General features: G+C 42.8%; 1 protein-coding gene across 1 annotated transcript; it reads right to left on the minus strand.

Moving 5' to 3' along the window:
* Window positions 1-5,783: 5,783 nt before the first annotated feature.
* GADD45A (growth arrest and DNA damage inducible alpha) lies at window positions 5,784-8,954 on the minus strand. Its single transcript, XM_032426470.1, has 4 exons — window positions 8,722-8,954; window positions 8,021-8,122; window positions 7,539-7,776; window positions 5,784-6,461 (listed from the first exon to the last, which is right to left on the minus strand). The coding sequence occupies exons 1-4, from the start codon at window positions 8,763-8,765 to the stop codon at window positions 6,348-6,350; spliced, it is 498 nt and encodes a 165-aa protein (XP_032282361.1). The 5' UTR covers window positions 8,766-8,954; the 3' UTR covers window positions 5,784-6,347.
* Window positions 8,955-17,004: the final 8,050 nt, after the last annotated feature.

Below are 17,004 nucleotides of genomic sequence, written 5' to 3' on the forward strand. Positions count from 1 at the left end.
TGGTGATACTAAGAAAGTTTGCTGCTTCTGTGCATAATAAGTTCTTTCTCAGACACTTAATTGTAGAAAATGTGTTAGCCTAAAAGCACCTTAGGGACACACAAATCACTTTTTCCATGATGAAGTTCCAAGATGAAAGAGAACAATTCTTAGAATTCTCTCCTGGTTTCTGTCTCCTTTTGTTTCCCTGAGGCTCTGTCCCACTTATTGGATAAGTAAAAGATTAGATCCAATTAGTTTCATCCTCCCCCAGGCTAACCTCCGCTGGTCGGCCTCTTTGAGAGACAGCTCCAGGATACAGAGGACTGAATTCACAGTAAACCTCTGATTATTTTTCTTTCTTGCCCTGTGACTCTGGAGGTCTCTCTGGACCTCTCTAAGCCTCAGTTGCGTTAGCAAGGAATCAAATTGATAAATGTGAAAGCATGTTCTAAGCCAGAAAGTGTTAATTGATAGAAGAAAAATATGAACTCTATTCACTTCCCAAACTCCAACCTTGTGCCTGACACTGAGCAGTACTCTGGTTGTTTTGATCATGCTGATCGGGTTCTTCCTTGTCTTGTCCAAAGTGCCCAGCGCGTGTCTAGCATCTAACAAACAGGTCTGCTGGTCGGCCAGTTCAAGGCAGTGCTAAGAGCCATTCTGTGTGTGGACTCTTTCGCCTCTTGGAGTTGTTGTGACTTGTGCAATAAACACCGTAGTAAACTGGTAAATTCTAACTCTGCCCACAGGTAGCAAGTATTTCTGGTTATATCTCTTCCCTGAAAATCTTTTCAGCCTTTGCAGAGAAATGTGCATTTCTCAGCTCCTAGGGGGCTGGTATCAGGGAGGCTGGAAACTGATCAAACGAGAGCTTCTCCCTTCCTCTCCCCCCTCCCCGAGATTTGTAGAATGGTTCTGCTGAAATTCACCTGGAAGGACGCCAAGAGTGCTTCTCAAACTTCTCTGATAATAAGAATTACCTGAAGTGCTTGTTAAAAAATAAATTCTGAGCCTTATCTCAGCCCCACTTAATCTGAAGCTCCTGGGAAGGGTCTTGAAGCTGTGTTTTTAACAAACAACCGTAGGTCTTTATTATTATCAGAACCATTGAGAAATTCTGATAGTGCAAACACCTCACCTTATACAGGAAAATTCTGAGCCCCAGACTGAGAGACGTGAATTGTTGGGGGTGAAGAGTGAACCCCACGTGCTTAAAAGGATTACGACGGGAAGCCTAAGTGAGTCCAGCAGGCTTGAGTCGGCAATCGGGAGGGGTGAGGTCTGTGGCAAACAGGAAATCCTTGTCTAAAAGGGAGGAGCCTCCTCTCAGCTCCAGCCAGTTGTTGCCATGTATAGCAAAACAAATCAGAATTTTTCTAAAAAATGTCTCCATGTTTAAATATTGACCACTGATTTAAAAAGTTTCTTTAAGCGTTTGCAAGCCAAATTTCTCTTAGCTACCAATTTTTGCATTAGGATTTTGTGAGCCATAGCATCTTTTCCTTGCATCTCTCACTAGTGATAGCACCCTGTCTCTTCCCTCAGTGTTAAAGGTTATTTTTAAATGGCTTAAAAAAAAGTTTTTTATTAAGTATTCTCTATGCCCAATATGGGGTGCAAACTCAGGACCCCAAGATCAAGAGTCACATGCTCTACCAACTGAGCCGGCCAGGAGCCCCTAAAGGATTTTCTATCACCTAATAAAAAAAGGCTGACTTGTAGGGCCCTTCGTGGTCTCGCTCCTACCGCTCTTCCCACTTCATCACCTGTCATTGGAACACATAGATTCTAGAGCCAGATTGCCTCAGTTTGCATCCTGGAGTTGCTACTTACTAACAGTATGACTCTAGGCAAAGTTCTCCCTCTGTGTATCTGACTCTTCATCTTCCAAATGGCAGCAATAGTACCTATTTCCACAGAGTTGTTGTGAATCCTACTGTGTTACTGTAAAGAGCTTAGAACAGTGCTCAGCACGTAGTAGACCCTATATGTGTTATGGTTGCCCCCCAGAAGCTAGCCCCGAACATGCCTTGAATTCACACCTTCAGAACTGCCGTCCCCCCTTCTGGGACAAATGTTCTTCACTGTCCCCTGGCAGGGCTCTTTATCCTTCAGGTTTCACTGATCTGGCAAAGCTTCCCTGCCCCCAGGAACACTTATGCCTTGAATATAACACACCCCCACTTATGACCCCATATTGCAGATGTCAGGCATTTCTGCTAAAGGCAGAGGCCTTGCTTTTTTCACGTTTGTAGCCCCAGGACTTAACACAGTGCCAGGGACATCCTTTCAATAAATAGTGTTAAAGGAAAAAATGTGCTGATCTTGATTTTCTTATTTGATTATAAACTTAAGGACAAACACTCCCATTGCCTACATCTATGTAATCTCCACAGCGCCTAGCAGAATTATATTCAATAGTCAATCAATTAAGTAATTTCTGCGGCTTTCAAAATACAATGCTTGCTTCTGATCAAAGAGCTTCCCTACCTTTCTCTGCATGCCATCCCCATATGCCCTCCAGAGATTTCTACTGTCTGAACTCCCATTAGCAGTCCTCTGGGCCTTTCTTCTGTTACTGGGTATTTTTTGCTTTGGATTATATCTACTGATGTCCATGTCTCATTGCTTGGGGCTCCTTGAGGCCAGAGTAGGTGCCTGATTTTTTTGCAGACTTCAATATAACCAGCATAGTTCCTTGCCCATAGTAAGCACTCACTAAATATTTCTTGGTGGTCTTCATGAATATGACCTTTTCACAGAGTTTCTTATGTTTTTCTAAGGACTGTTAAAAAGAAAGAAAAAAAGCTTCAATTCAATTTGAGGGACGCTGGCCCCGTGTTAAATCATGCCATTGGGAGTTTTGTTCATTTGAAAGAGACACATCTCACTGCTTGCAGCCTTTTACCACATGGTAAAGAATAAAATTTAACTTAGTTGAAAATTGAGGAAACCAGGATTTCACAAGGGTTACAGGAAAACATCTCAAAAGATGCTTAGGAAATGCTTCCAGTTGACAGTATACAAATGCTCTTTCTTAGAAATAACCCTTTTTATTTAACTGGGAAATAATATATGTATCACAGGAGATTAGTTACCTTCATGAGTCCTTTTTTATAGAAGTTCAACTTACTAAGGCCTTGGTTAATTGTAAAAGGAGGAGGCCATGGTATTTACAACACTGAGGTGAAGTTGCCAGTGTAAAAATAGGTATTTTCCACATACAACACACCTTAGGTAGATGAAGGGACTTTTGTTCCTGTTGTAACATTTCCACCTACTTGCAATAAGTAGGCTTAATAGCATTTAAGGCAATGACTGAAGAATATTAACATCAATTAGAGGTAGAAGTTGCCCAGGTAATTGCACACTTGTTTACAATTAACTCAACTGTTTCACGATTGGGTTTTTCAGTGCCATGTTAACTTCGTGTTATGTTCAGTCAGGAAAGAATAGCAACAGTTAAAACAAAACCCTAAACCACAGTTTTGCATTAATTATTAGGATCTTCCTGAAACAAAGTAGTCTGAAGAATGGACACTACCACTTCATATCTCTAAGCACTATGAATTTAGAATAGAGATTTGAAACTCCTTTCTCAAAATATAGTTATACTGTGTTTTAAGGCATCAGAGAAATCTGTCCGACGGTTTTTAGTTTCCCGATTGCTACCGCCTGCATTTTAGTAATAGGCTGTATTGAGCACCTATCATAGCCAGGTCATTTGCATTCATTATTTCTAAATCATTCATTGAGCCAACAAATATTAATTCAATACCTACTGCTTGCTGAGAAGTGCGCTAAATCCTGGGCTACAATTATGAACCCGACATTAGCTCTTAGCTTTAGTTTTATAGTTTTGTAGAAGAGGGAACAATTCTGGGTCATTTTACCTCCATTTTATAGATGAGGAGAACGAGATGCAGAGGGACTAACACTAACACACCAAGCAACACTGCTGCTTCTCTGCCTTCCTGGTTTAATTCACTCAGCTTTGCAAGGGTTTTTAATCAAGCAAATGTGGAAGAGGATTAAAAATCCTTAGTAGGGGGCGACTGGGTGGCTCAGTTGGTTAAGCGACTGCCTTCGGCTCAGGTCATGATCCTGGAGTCCCTGGATCGAGTCCCGCATCGGGCTCCCTGCTCGGCAGGGAGTCTGCTTCTCCCTCTGACCCTCCCCCCTCTCATGCTCTCTCTCTCATTCTCTCTCTCTCAAATAAATAAATAAAATCTTTTTAAAAAAAAAAAAAAAAAAAAATCCTTAGTAGGAAGGTAAGAACATTCTATTCAAAACTCACTGCTCTCCATCTTTTGGTAAAACAAAGATTAAGTACCAGTTACATTTTGGATCCGGCACTAGCTTGCATAAAATACAATGAGCTTAAACAAGGCCTAACAACCCACATTTCTAGCAGATGTGGAAAAACAAACTTAATTGCGAGGTGAAGGGCTTCATGGGCCTGTGTTATTCATAAGATGCAGAAACTTGGAGCTTTGTGTTCCTATTAGTTGGTTTGGTTTTCTCTCCTGACTTCTTTTTCCTAATTACATGTAGTCATGACAAGGATGGGAGACAGATGGCAGGGGAGCCGTGGGGGGTGCCATTTGCCAAATAGGCAAAAAAAAAAAAAAATTCCCGTGGACTAAAACTATGTCAGTCTTCTCCCCAGGAAGCATTTTTGCTTTCTTTGGCTATACCTAGAGAAGATTGTTGCAGTTAATCATCAAGTGACTGTTCCAACTAAGAGGTGATTGTTCTGCTGAAGCCTTTCATTTTTGCTCTTTTCTTCCATCTCTCTCATCGAATCTAGTCAGACCCCTCGAAACCAGAGCAGAAACGTTCAGCTGGAAAACATACAGCTCTAGAGAGAATAGGGGCACTGGAATTCTTTGCCAGGCCACTTCCCTGTTTGTTCCTTAAACATGGTTCTGCAAACTGCACAGCCTTGGACTGGTCCAGTCACTTCCTGATTGGCGTTACCTCCAGCCTCTTATCCCAATAACCTCTCTTTCACAGTCCCCAGTGTTATCTTCCCAGAACACTGACCACGTCACTCCCCGTGTGAAGGCCTTTGCAGAATCCCCAAAGTTTACAGAAGGAAGCCCAAATGCCTGAGGGTGACACCGAATGCCCTTCAGAGTCTGGGCCTAATCCCCACCCCCTTTTTCCACCTTCTCTTCCACACCAGAGGCACACGGAATCTTTGTTCCCTGAACCGGGTTTGGTCTTTCAGGGAACCACACCTCTGCACAAACCAGGGCCTCTGCCAGCAACATTCTTTTCCTCTCTAGCTGGGGAAATGAAACTCGATTTTTAGGACCCACATAAAATGACCTCTCCACCGTAAAAACGTCTCCGCTCTTGCAGGTTACCTTGGTCACCTTCTCTCTGCTTCCTTAGCATTTTGCATATATTCTTACTATAACATTAATGTCACTGAATGGTAATTATTCCAGTTTTGCAAGTGTAATCTTGAACATGTCTTTCCCCTAACTGCAACCCCAAACTGCAAACTTCAATCACCTTTGGTTTTTGGACTTTGGAGATAGTGTAGAGTCGGGTGCCAGTAAAATGTCTGTTAAATAAAGACTAAGAAATAAAATTATGCCATGTCCAGCCCAAATGTGTAAAAGCGGAAAAAATATACATACGTACATAACACACACAGATCTATATCTATACAGATAGACACTTATACTATAGATACATGATTTCAGAAGGGTTTTAATTTTTCCATATAAAAAAACTTGTTTAAAATACATTCCAAGTTAAAAGAAACAAAAGCACACATTAAGAAATAATGCAATTATTCCATACCAGTTTATTGTAGGTATTGTGTTTCAAAAAATTTATAGCATAAATAAATTTTCATGTCATAAAATAACTTAGTACAATTTATAATAAAACTTTGAGAATTTAACATCTCATCAAAATACAATAAAATATGGTTTTAAAATATGATTAACCCTTTCTGCTTTTCTTTTACTTGAGGGCATATAAACCAAAAATACCCAAACTACTGCAGCACATTTGAACTTTAACAAAGCACATTTGGTTTATTTAAATGTAACTCAACCATCCTAAATTAATACATAGTTTGTTTTCCTTCCTGCGTGGTTCTTTGTTATTTTTTGTTCCTTTTGACTTGTGTTTGTTTCAACACAGCTTCCTTCTTCATTTTCACCTCTTTCCATCTGCAAAGTCATCTAGCTCCGGCCCCAGGAACATGTAGTTGAACTCACTCAGCCCCTTGACATCAGTTTCTGTAATCCTTGCATCAGTGTAGGGAGTAACTGCTTGAGTAACTACAAAGGTATTTCAAAACTTCAGTGCAATTTGGTTCAGTTATTTTCATTCAGATGCCATCACCGTTCAGGGAGATTAATCACTGGAACCCACTGATCCATGTAGCGACTTTCCCGGCAAAAACAAATAAGTTGACTTAAGGCAGGATCCTTCCACTGCGATGAATGTGGATTCTGGAAACAAATTGATAAAAATAAATTTACTATTTAAAAAAAAATCAGCATCTGTTAATAATGACACTCATGTCGAGGGAAAGACAACTTGAACATTCTATACTTTAGCTGTGTGACATAGAGACCAGTTACAACCATAAAAAATAAACTTTCTTTTGGTAGTTGGTTTCCTGCAAAATCATTAAGGGTAATTCTCCACCAAACCATACTCTGCAAAGTACGAACACATGCAACCCTCTGAACCATATACATATGTTTGCATGATACTTATTTAGTTTTGCAGGAGAGTATCATTCACCAGGCTTGTCCTGTGGGAGAGACCTGAGTGAAACAGCGCTGAGAAATATTTCCATACTCTGTGTACTACGAAATGACAGCTGCGTAACAGTTAACGAGAATTGCCACCTGATATCCTCCCAGAAGACAGAGTAGTAATTTTCAGGAGTAGCAAAATGATTGGGGCTGCCACTTAACTAGACCAGCCAAAAAGTAGTAAAATGTAAAAGACAAAGCTATCATATTTACCTCTGGAAACACAACTTACCTACCTACCAAAGGTTTTTATCAGGGAAAAAGTGTCCATTAAAAAAAGGCACGATTGCAAAGAAAAAATTCCCACTCCATCCTCTTAATGTATTTCTAGGGAATTAATAAGGTCTGTCTCCTACACCATTTCTATTTTTAACTTTGAGTGGTGGAGAATGAAGCTGACTCCTTAATGAGGGTGAGCCAGGAATTTATTTGGTTTTATCTAATCTGCCCTACTAAAGGAATTAGTCACGGGAGGTAGTGCAGATGTAGGTAGGGAGTCGCTGGGCTGACAGTGCTGACTCACAAGGATCTCTTCCGCTGCTGGCAGCCTCCAACGTGCTTAGACATGTTCTGTACCAGAGAAAATCCTGATGATGAAACCAGCACATCTCGGCTGAAAGTCCAGCCACACGCTCTAATGGGGCAAAGGCAGCCACGCTCTTGCCCTCCCCCTCATTCCAGATCTGCAGTCAGGCGACTCTCAACCGTCGCTCACTTCCCTCCAGGACTCAAACTCCGGCCGGCCCGCAGCCCGCCCTCGCTTACCGTCACCAGGACGCAGTGCAGGTCCGGGGGCTGCTCGGCGCCCTCGCTCGCTGCTGGGCTGGCGTCGGTCTCCAGGAGCAGGAGCTCGGCCAGTCGGCCCGGGTTGCTGACGCGCAGGATGTTGATGTCGTTCTCGCAGCAGAACGCCTGGATCAGGGTGAAGTGGATCTGCAGAGCCACATCCCTGTCGTCGTCCTCGTCCGCCGCCAGCAGACACAGCACCACGTTATCGGGGTCGCTGAGGGCAGCGGGAGGGGGGGGTGAGCGCAGACGCACCACCCGTCCGCGTGGACGCCCGCAACACCAGCCGGGGCTCCGGGGTCGCGCCCCGGCCAGCTCGCTCCCCCTCCAGGGCCGGCGGCCGCGGGGCAGATGGGAAGCCGCAGGAAGCTGCGCGGCAGTGCGAGGGGGCGCTCCGCGAGGTCGCCTCCGGGCCGGGGCGGGAAGGGGTGCCACCGGGGACTCGCGAGGGCCCCACTTACACGTTGAGCAGCTTGGCCGCCTCGTACACCCCGACGGTGATGGTGCGCTGACTCAGGGCTTTGCTGAGCACTTCCTCGAGGGCATCCCCCACCTTATCCATCCTACACGCGAGCGAGAGCAAGCGGGTCCCGTCAGCCCAGGTCCCCTCGGGGCCATCGCCGCCCCCTCACCCGGCACCGCCACCCTCCCTCCCGAGTTCGTGCGCCACCGCGCCGCTCGGCTTTCTGCAAACCCCAAGCCTCCCCCGGCCCTGTCACTCACACACACACACACACACACACACACACACCCGTGACCCCTCGCGCGCGCGCGCGCACACACACACACACACCCCGTGACCCCTCGCACGCCCAGAGGCCGGGAGGCCTGCGAAAAGCCCCGAGAGGGCCACCCGCCACCCTCCCCCGAGGGCGCTGCCAGTCCCTGGCGCTGGGCGCAGCCACAGGCTGCCAGCCGCAGGAGCCGCACGGGCAGGGACGGTCCCTTCTGCCCTTTGCCAAGGCCGGAGGGGCCCGGCCGGGTTGGGGGCACGCTCCTTCGGTCCACTGGCGCCTCTGGGAAGGTCTCCAAAAGAGACCGGCGGGAGGTGCCCCTGCAAACTTTTAACCGCTCGCTCCCCGGCAAACCTTGCACAGCCTGGACGCGCTGGGGTGCGCGCAGTGGGCGAGAAGAGTTCGGGGAGAGCCTCCGGCCGCCTTACCTTTCGGTCTTCTGCTCTCCAGCCGAGAATTCCTCCAAAGTCATATTGCAACTGCGGGTCCCCCACAGAGAGAGAGCGGCGTGCGGGCTGCTCCTGCCACTGTGGGCGCTCGGGCGCCTGCCCTCTGCACTCCCTCACGGGCTCCTCCAGCGCCGGCCGCCGCAGCGCCGTCCGTCCCTCCCGCCCCACTCGCTCGCCCGCTCCCAACCCCCGGCGTCTCCACCGGCAGCTGCCTCACAGCCACTGAAGGACAAAGGCCCCGCTCGCCGGAGTTATCCTGCTAACCTCCAGCCAACCACCACCCGCCTCATTTGCATACGCACAGCCATTGGGTTATGCAAATCAGCCTGCTCCGACAATTTGACCCCAGCCCCTGGAACCGTGGGGAGAGGAGCGGAAGGGGGTGGAGCCACGCGGTAGGCGAGCTTCTGGGGCGGGGGCGGTGCAGAATCGGGGAGGGGGGGGTGCGGAGCGGACTCTCTCATCCTGTTGGAGGGGCTGGTAGGAGGGTGGGGGGGTCTTTGCAGTGGCGGGGGAGAGGGGGTGTCTTCCACTTGAGGCCGGAGCAGGCTGCCAAGTGTTTTTCTAGTTGGCGCACATTTTTTTTTTAAATTGTCGTTTCATGTCTTTTGTTTTTAGGGGTTGCTATTAAAATCTATTTCCAGGGCTAATGCACCCAAGTCTAGTAATTATTAGTAAGCAGGTTACATAAAAAGAGTGTTTCAGACCTCTGGGGCAAAGTTTACCTCAGAAGTGTTGTTTATGTAAGTCTAGGCAAAGCTGCTTATTAGTAGTAGTATTATTTCGGTGCCCTGATGGCTGGTTTGATTTATTTTTGGAAGGTTGCAAGGGTTGGAAGCTCAAAAAAGAAAAATCAACACATTTGTGTTTGGTGATGGCATGGAACCAAGTTGGAATCTTTTCCACAGAAAGCAGAAAGGCTTCCCACCTGCCCAGATTAACTCTGAAAACCATGTTCAGGAGGAGCTGCTTGCCACATGTGTGTATCCTAGCCTTGCAACCCAAATTCACCTTTCTCAGAGAGCTTTTCCCAAAGGAGGATCCTTCAGCACTGCACCAGCTAAGAGACAAATGTCTGACACCCACACACGTCTAAATTCAAAATACTCTCAATATGCCCTAAGCTTCCTTTCATAAGGCAAGTATGTCACTACTTTCCACAGAGAGCCTATGATCTCACTGTGAATTATTGATGTTAGATGCTGAATCATGAAGCTGTAGCTATAGGACCTTTTAGTCATATGCTAAAATTTCACCTTTGAGATAATGGCAACCTGTGGGCGGAAAGCAGGCAGAAGTTACACATTTTTGAAAAGCAAACTTCAATGTATAGACTTTTAATAAGTTGAAAGTTCTCACCTTTGTTTTATGAGTATATGCAATAAATGCAAAAACATGTCTTAAACCTACTGAAGTCACCAAAAGTGGTGAAAATGCCTCCCATACGCTCTCATTCAAAACCTTGCTTGCGTTATTAAGGTCTCCATATAGCCAGAGGTCAGAGAAGTAATTTTTTGCAAAGGTACATAGGAGTTTTTGCACCTGCATGTTTGTATCATTCTAGACAAAATATTCTCCAGCTCTCTTGATCTTAATTTAGTGGAAAAGAAAAGTGATATGTTGGTTTTCTGGCTCATTTATTTGAGCTGACATTTTGCACTTAATCCCTAACTGCTTTGTCAGCAAGGGGCAATGTTTGAGTAAAGGAATGGTCATGGCCAATGGATAATTTACCCAAGGGTGCGTATGTATTTCATATCTGTGCCCTAAATCCTAACATGTGATGCCTTTGTTAAAGAATTCCTTAAAACTGAAATTTCGGTGGGTGCTGAAATACTTTTGGTTGTGCAAACAAAACCCGAATTATACAATATGGCCTGAGTCATCATTTGGAAATTGTTGAACTGTGTTCTGTGAAACTCCAAGGTTCTATCACTAGGTATTTCTTACAGGTTCTTTGGAAGAAAGCGTGATCACAGCAGGCTCACAAAGAATTAGGGAATTTTGTGAATTTCTTGATAGCAGGGACTATGACTTCATGAACTTAGTGTTCTCAGCATCTCATACAATTTCTGCATTTAATAGAAGAACAGTCAATGTTTATAAGTTGAATAGAATCCGAGAGCTGAACGAGATCTCAGGATCCTGCAGTCCTGTGCAGTGCATGAATCTTCTCCAAGATATTATACCTGTAACTTTAATTCAAAAAAATTTATTTGATGTCATACTACATACTATGCAATACAAGAACTATACAATTCCTGATCCTTTGCCTTTAAAGTGCTTGCCATCTAATTGGTATGCCCATGCTTGGACAGGAATTTTGGGACAAAATAGTGTGCACTGTCATCAGCTAGCTATGCTGAAAGTCCCATGACTTTAGTCATCTGAACGGAAGCTGTAGGACAGTAGAACCCGTGTATTGTTTACGCCAATTCAAATGAAGCACGGCCCTAATAATGCCTCACCCAAGTCAACTATATACAGTGAAAATGTGGTATAATGTGGTTATTTCTTATTATAGGCCTAGTCCCTCACTCAGAAACTATACTGCATGCTATATTTGGCCTCATTGGAAGGCAGTTTGTTCAAGTGTTGTGGGGTTGTTCTCTGTGAGATAAGCCTAGCTTTCCAGTATTCAAAAATATTCATTTGTCATACTTTCTGACTCAGATATGTTACATCATTTCGCCTCATTGCTGAGTCTCCCTAGAATGTTTCATCAGTGATTCTCTTCCAAAGTGGTCCTCTTGGCTGAAAGTAGAAGCTGCCATTTCACTACAGTTAGATTACAGTTATATGTTAGGATGATCACAGATGATTTCATAAACACTTATTAGTCCTGGAGGATGTTGCTATCCAATGATAGATCAGAGGAATTTCCCTAGATCAGGATAGAACATGTATGTATACATATTGTTTTTGTTTTTTAAGATTATTTATTTATTTGAGAGAGAGTGAGAGAGAGAGAGAGCACCAGCAAGGTGAAGGGCGTAGGGAGAAGCAGACTATCCGCTGAGCAGGGAGCCCAATGCAGGGCTTGATCCCAGGACTCCTGGATCATGACCTGAGCCGAAGGCAGACGCCCAACCGACTGAGCCACCCAGGCACCCCGTATGTGTATTTTTAAAAATAACTCTAATATTTATCATTTTAAAAACTACCCCAAGTAGCCTTTAGGCTAAAATGATATAATCATTTTAAAAACTACCCCAAGTAGCCCTTAGGACCTCAACTGCACAGGACTATAATGACCTGTAATAATATTTGTAAGGATGCCAAATGGTTATATTCAGAAATCAGATGAAAATATGTACTCAAGAATATCTTAGTACTGCTACTTACTTTGTGTTTAAGAGTCTTTTTGAAATTTTCTTCACTTTTATCATACATGTATACCAACTACTGGTTCTATAGTATAGAATACCTTTTTTTTTTCAAAACTTTTTTTTTTCAAAATCCTTTAACATCCAAAAGCAATATGATGCTTATTATTTCATTATTAGACAGATCATTATTTATATAAAGGAGATCAATTAGACTATGACATAGTTCTATAAATATAACTATATAGCTATTATATTTTATTATTAAAAATCATAAGGTTTCTGATATATTTTTTGTGTAAGTCTGGTGAAGCTAGTTTCTAAAGGCAGGCTGTGAATTTTCTTCATTTTTTTCTCCCAGAGAAGGTTATTCAGCCAAAATGTACTGTCACCTAAAAGTGTGTTGTTTTTTTAGGGTCAATATTTCCACTTGAATTTAACATAAATGTTTAGCTTCTTGGACCATCACTGTGGTAAGCAAATTCTAAGATGACCTCAATGATTTCTAACCCCTGGTGTGAAGTTCTGTATAATCCTCTTCCCTTGAATGTGGACAGAACCTATGCCTTGTTTCTAACCAACTGAATATGGCAATGGTCTTGGGCTATCACATCCACAATTATATTACATTCTATGGCAAAAGTGAAAGGATTTTGCAGATGTAATTAGGTCCCTAATCAGCTGACTTTGAGTTAATGGAAAGGGAGATTATGCTAGGTAGGCCTGACCTAATCACGTGAGCCCTTAGAAGAGGGCTTAGGCCTTCTCTGAAGAGAGACTAGAAGCATCAGAAATTCTCCATCACTGGCCTTGAAGAAGCAATTTTCATGAATTCTACAGTGGCAAGCTAATTAATTTTGCCAAAAACTGGAGGGAGTTTAGAAATGGATCCATCCCTAGTCCATCTTCAGAGGAGAATGTAGACCTGGGTAACACTGATTTTAGCCTTGTAAGATTCTGAGAAGAGAGCCAAACTGAGCCATGCCTGAACTTCTGACCTGCAGAAACTGTGAAATAATAAATGAGTGTTGTTTTAAACCACTAAGTTTTGGGAATTTGTGACATAGCATCAAAACCTAATACAATCCCCTTAATGCCATCTTGTGTGTTCAATAAATCCTTACCCTATGCAAATTCTCTTCAGTTATTAATACTCATGGGAGTGGAGTCATGCTGCTGCTTTGAGCCTTACACCCAACACCTTGTGTTGACATCAGCTGTTCCCATTTCACCAGCCATGCAGAAGTAAGCCAGTTGAGGTGTCAGATGAAAAGACTCACTAGAATATTTTTCAAGGACCCCCTCACCTCATTCCTCACCTCCACACTGAGTCAAGTAATGTCAGAAGGCTTCTATTATAGTAGGAATGGTCCCTCTGTGAATGTCTCTGAAGGGTAGACCAATCACTGGTGAGGAAGGTAGGTGGTCTGAGGTGGTAATTGACCAACGGCAGTTTGTTCTGGTACCTTGAAAAGGTTTCTGAATTTTCTATCTCTGAAAGAGAAGAAAATAATTCTTTTCACCCATCACTTCATTGCAAAGTTTTCTTCTTCCTATCTCTTAATAGCTCAGTCCTTGGACCTCTTCTCTTCTCTGTCTATACTCACTCTTTTGGTGACCTCATGCATGGCTTTAAACATTTATATGCTGATGACTCCCACATATACTTCCAATATGGCCAGTCATCATTCTTGAACCTCAGGCTTACTCATCATCTCTGTCTCAATATACAATAAGCATCTCAAAATGACAGAAGTTGACCTTCTGATTATCCTCCTATAGGTCAATGGCAATTCCATCCTTCCCATTGTTCAGCCTTCAAACCGTGGTGTCATCCTTGACTTCTTTCCTTCACAACCCACATCCAGTCCATCAGCAAATCCTATCAGCTTACCTCAAAATGCAAAATAATTCAACCATTTCTCAGGGCTGCCACCACTACCACCATCATCTTCCATCTAGATCACTGCAACAACTGATCTCTCTCTCTGCTTTTGCCCTTCCTCTGCTCACGTCCAGCAGCCAGAGTGATTCTATAAATAGCAAGTCAAATCACAGTCAATTCTCTGGTCCAAACTTATAATAGACCCTTTTTTCACTGAGAGTAAAAGCCGAAGTCTTACTATGGCTTAGAAGAACCTCCAAAATCTGTTCACCATGATAAAAATGTTCTCATACTGATGGTAGTGTTAATTTTGCACAACTCTATTTATATATTAAAAACAACTAAATGGTATATGTAGGGTGAACTATATGGAATGTGAATTATATCTCAATAAAGCTTGAGTCATTAAAAAAATATATCATATCCCTACTCCAATCTCATCTTTTACTACTCTCTTTCATGCTCATCCCCCTCTGGCCACGCTGACTTTCCTTTTGCCTCAGGGCCTTTGTACAGCCTGCCTGCCTGGAATATTCTTTCTCCTGATAACCACATTGCTCACTCCCCTCAGGTCCCCTTCTTAATGAGGCCTGCCTTGACCATTCAAGTTGCAATACCCAGCATTACTGATCTCCTAAACCCTGTTCCCTCTCTCTTTAACAAATTATATCACTGCTCACTTTCTGACAGATAGATAGATAGATTGATTGATTTTATTTAAATTCAAGTTAGTTAACATATAGTGTATTATTAGCTTCAGGGGTAGAATTTAGGATTCATCAGTTGCATGTAACAGCCAGTGCTCATTACATCAGTTGCCCTTCTTAATGTCCATCATCCAATTACCCCATCCCCCCACCCAGCTCCCCTCCACCAACCCTCAGTTTTTCCCCTGTATATAGTTAAGAGTCTCTTGTGGTTTGCCTCCCTTTCCATTTTTATCTTATTTTATTTTTCCTTCCCTTCCCCTATGTTCATCTGTTTTGTTTCTTATGAGTGAAATCATATGAGTGTGGTATTCGTCTTTCTCTGGCTTATTTCAATTAGCATAATATCCTCTAGTTCTATCCACGTCGTTGCAAATGGCAAGATTTCATTTTTTTTGGTGGCTGAGTAATATTCTATTACATATATCACATCTTCTTTATCCATTCATCAGTAGATGGACATCTGGGCTCTTCCCATAGTTTGGCTATTGTGGACATTGCTGCCATAAGGATTGGGGTGCATGTACCCCTTCGAATCACTATTTTTATATCCTTTGGATAAATACCTAGTAGTGCAATTGCTGGGTCATAGGGTAGTTCTATTTTTAACTTTTTGAGGAACCTCCATACTATTCTCCAGAGTGGCTGCGCCAGCTTGCATTTCCACCAACAGTGTAAGAGGGTTCTCCTTTCTCCTCATCCTTGACAACATCTGTTGTTTCCTGAGTTGTTCATTTTAGCCATTCTGACTGGTGTGAGGCGGCATCTCATTGTGGTTTTGATTTGTATTTCCCTGATGCTGAGTGAAGTTGAGCATTTTTTCATGTGTCTGTTGGCCATTTGCATGTCTTCTTTGGAGAAATGTCTGTTCATGTCTTCTGCCCATCTTTTGACTGGACTTTTTGTTTTTTTGGGTGTTGAGTTTGATAAGTTCTTTGTAGATTTTGGATACTAGCCCTTTACCTGATATGTCATTTGCAAATATCTTCTCCCATTCCATAGGTTGCCTTTTAGTTTGGCTGGTAGTTTCCTTCACCGTGCAGAAGCTTTTTATCTTGATGAAGTCCCAATAGTTCATTTTTGCTTTTGTTTTCCTTGCCTTACTTCTATATGTTGTCTATTACCTAGCTACCCCCTCAGCTTATTCTACTCCCACAGTACAAATTCAATGCAGTAAGATTTGTTTTGTTCACTGGTTGATCCCTAAGTGGTTAGAATAGTGCCTGGCACAGAGTGGGCCCTCAATAAATATTAAATCAAACACTGTTGAATGAATAAGTTGTGAAGATTTAAAGATGTAATTAATGAACTAGAACATAAAGCTATAAATAAACTTTTGGTCTCTTCTTGTATATTGGAAAGGAAGATGTCTTGATTGAACACTACTTTTGTTGGTTGTATTTTTTAACTATAGAGGGTTATGCACCTTTATCTGCATTCTATATTCTTCTACATACTTCCTCCACCCTCAACCTGACAATTTTTAAAATATTTTCTTCAAGAGCTATAAACTGGTTCATTTTGTAAACTGAGAATTTGTGACCTCTACCAGTCTGTACTGCATACACATATAAAACCCAGTAGATTAAAAGGTGCTTAATTGCCAAGCTTCAAGTCTTGTTCTTTTAATGTAGCATAAAGAGATTATAATGATGAGGAAAACGACCTTGAAAGGTTTTATGAAGGTGAGTTTTGAAGTGGGAGATTTAAAAGGGCAAAGAGGGGGTGTCTTGTTATAGAAGCAACATACAAGGAACACAATGGAGATGAAATTAGAGAAACTGAATAATATTTAGGACACTGCAAACAAAAGAAATAAGGGGTAAAGAAAATAAGAGCACTCTTTACTGTTTGAACTTTTCCCTTTTTCTCTGGCTTCAGTGCTTGCTTATAAGCTTTTAATCTCTATTCACTGAAAATTGTTGCCAGTAGAGTTATAAATTGAAATTGCTTGTAAGATCTGTTCTGTGAATAATATACATCTTTACATTTCTCTTTGGTTCTCTTTTACTTTGGTAATGACATGTCAATCTCAAGGTCTGGAAGGTATTAAACAAGATAATTTACGATTAAACGGTGTAAGACTGATCTTTCCAAGAGGGTCTAGGACACGGTCTTTTAAAGCACCCATTTCTGGATGGCTGGTCTTGGAGGAAGTCTGACAGTACTCTGTCTGGCTACTGTTTGACTATATATTGTAAAGGTCCAAAATAGCCTCATTTTTAGCAACCAAAGAATGTGGTGAGCAGACTGTTATCTGGCTGCCCATTATGAACACTTTACTCCTGTGCTCTGTGGACCATATCAGTTTGTGGCAAAGTGATGGATTGTGTTTAACATTCTG

The sequence above is a fragment of the Phoca vitulina genome, unplaced genomic scaffold (genome assembly GCF_004348235.1).
Source record: "Phoca vitulina isolate PV1807 unplaced genomic scaffold, GSC_HSeal_1.0 scaffold2, whole genome shotgun sequence".
NCBI classification, from domain to species: Eukaryota; Metazoa; Chordata; class Mammalia; order Carnivora; family Phocidae; genus Phoca; species Phoca vitulina.

Bases quoted from the DNA above. Each gene is read 5' to 3' on its own strand.
- GADD45A (XM_032426470.1), bottom strand. From the start codon at position 8,765: ATGACTTTGGAGGAATTCTCGGCTGGAGAGCAGAAGACCGAAAG. The intron at 7,777-8,020 runs GTAAGTGGGGCC...CGCTGCCCTCAG, and splicing joins GCGGCCAAGCTGCTCAACGT to CGACCCCGATAACGTGGTGC. The intron at 6,462-7,538 runs GTAAGCGAGGGC...ATTTGTTTCCAG, and splicing joins TGCACTGCGTCCTGGTGACG to AATCCACATTCATCGCAGTG.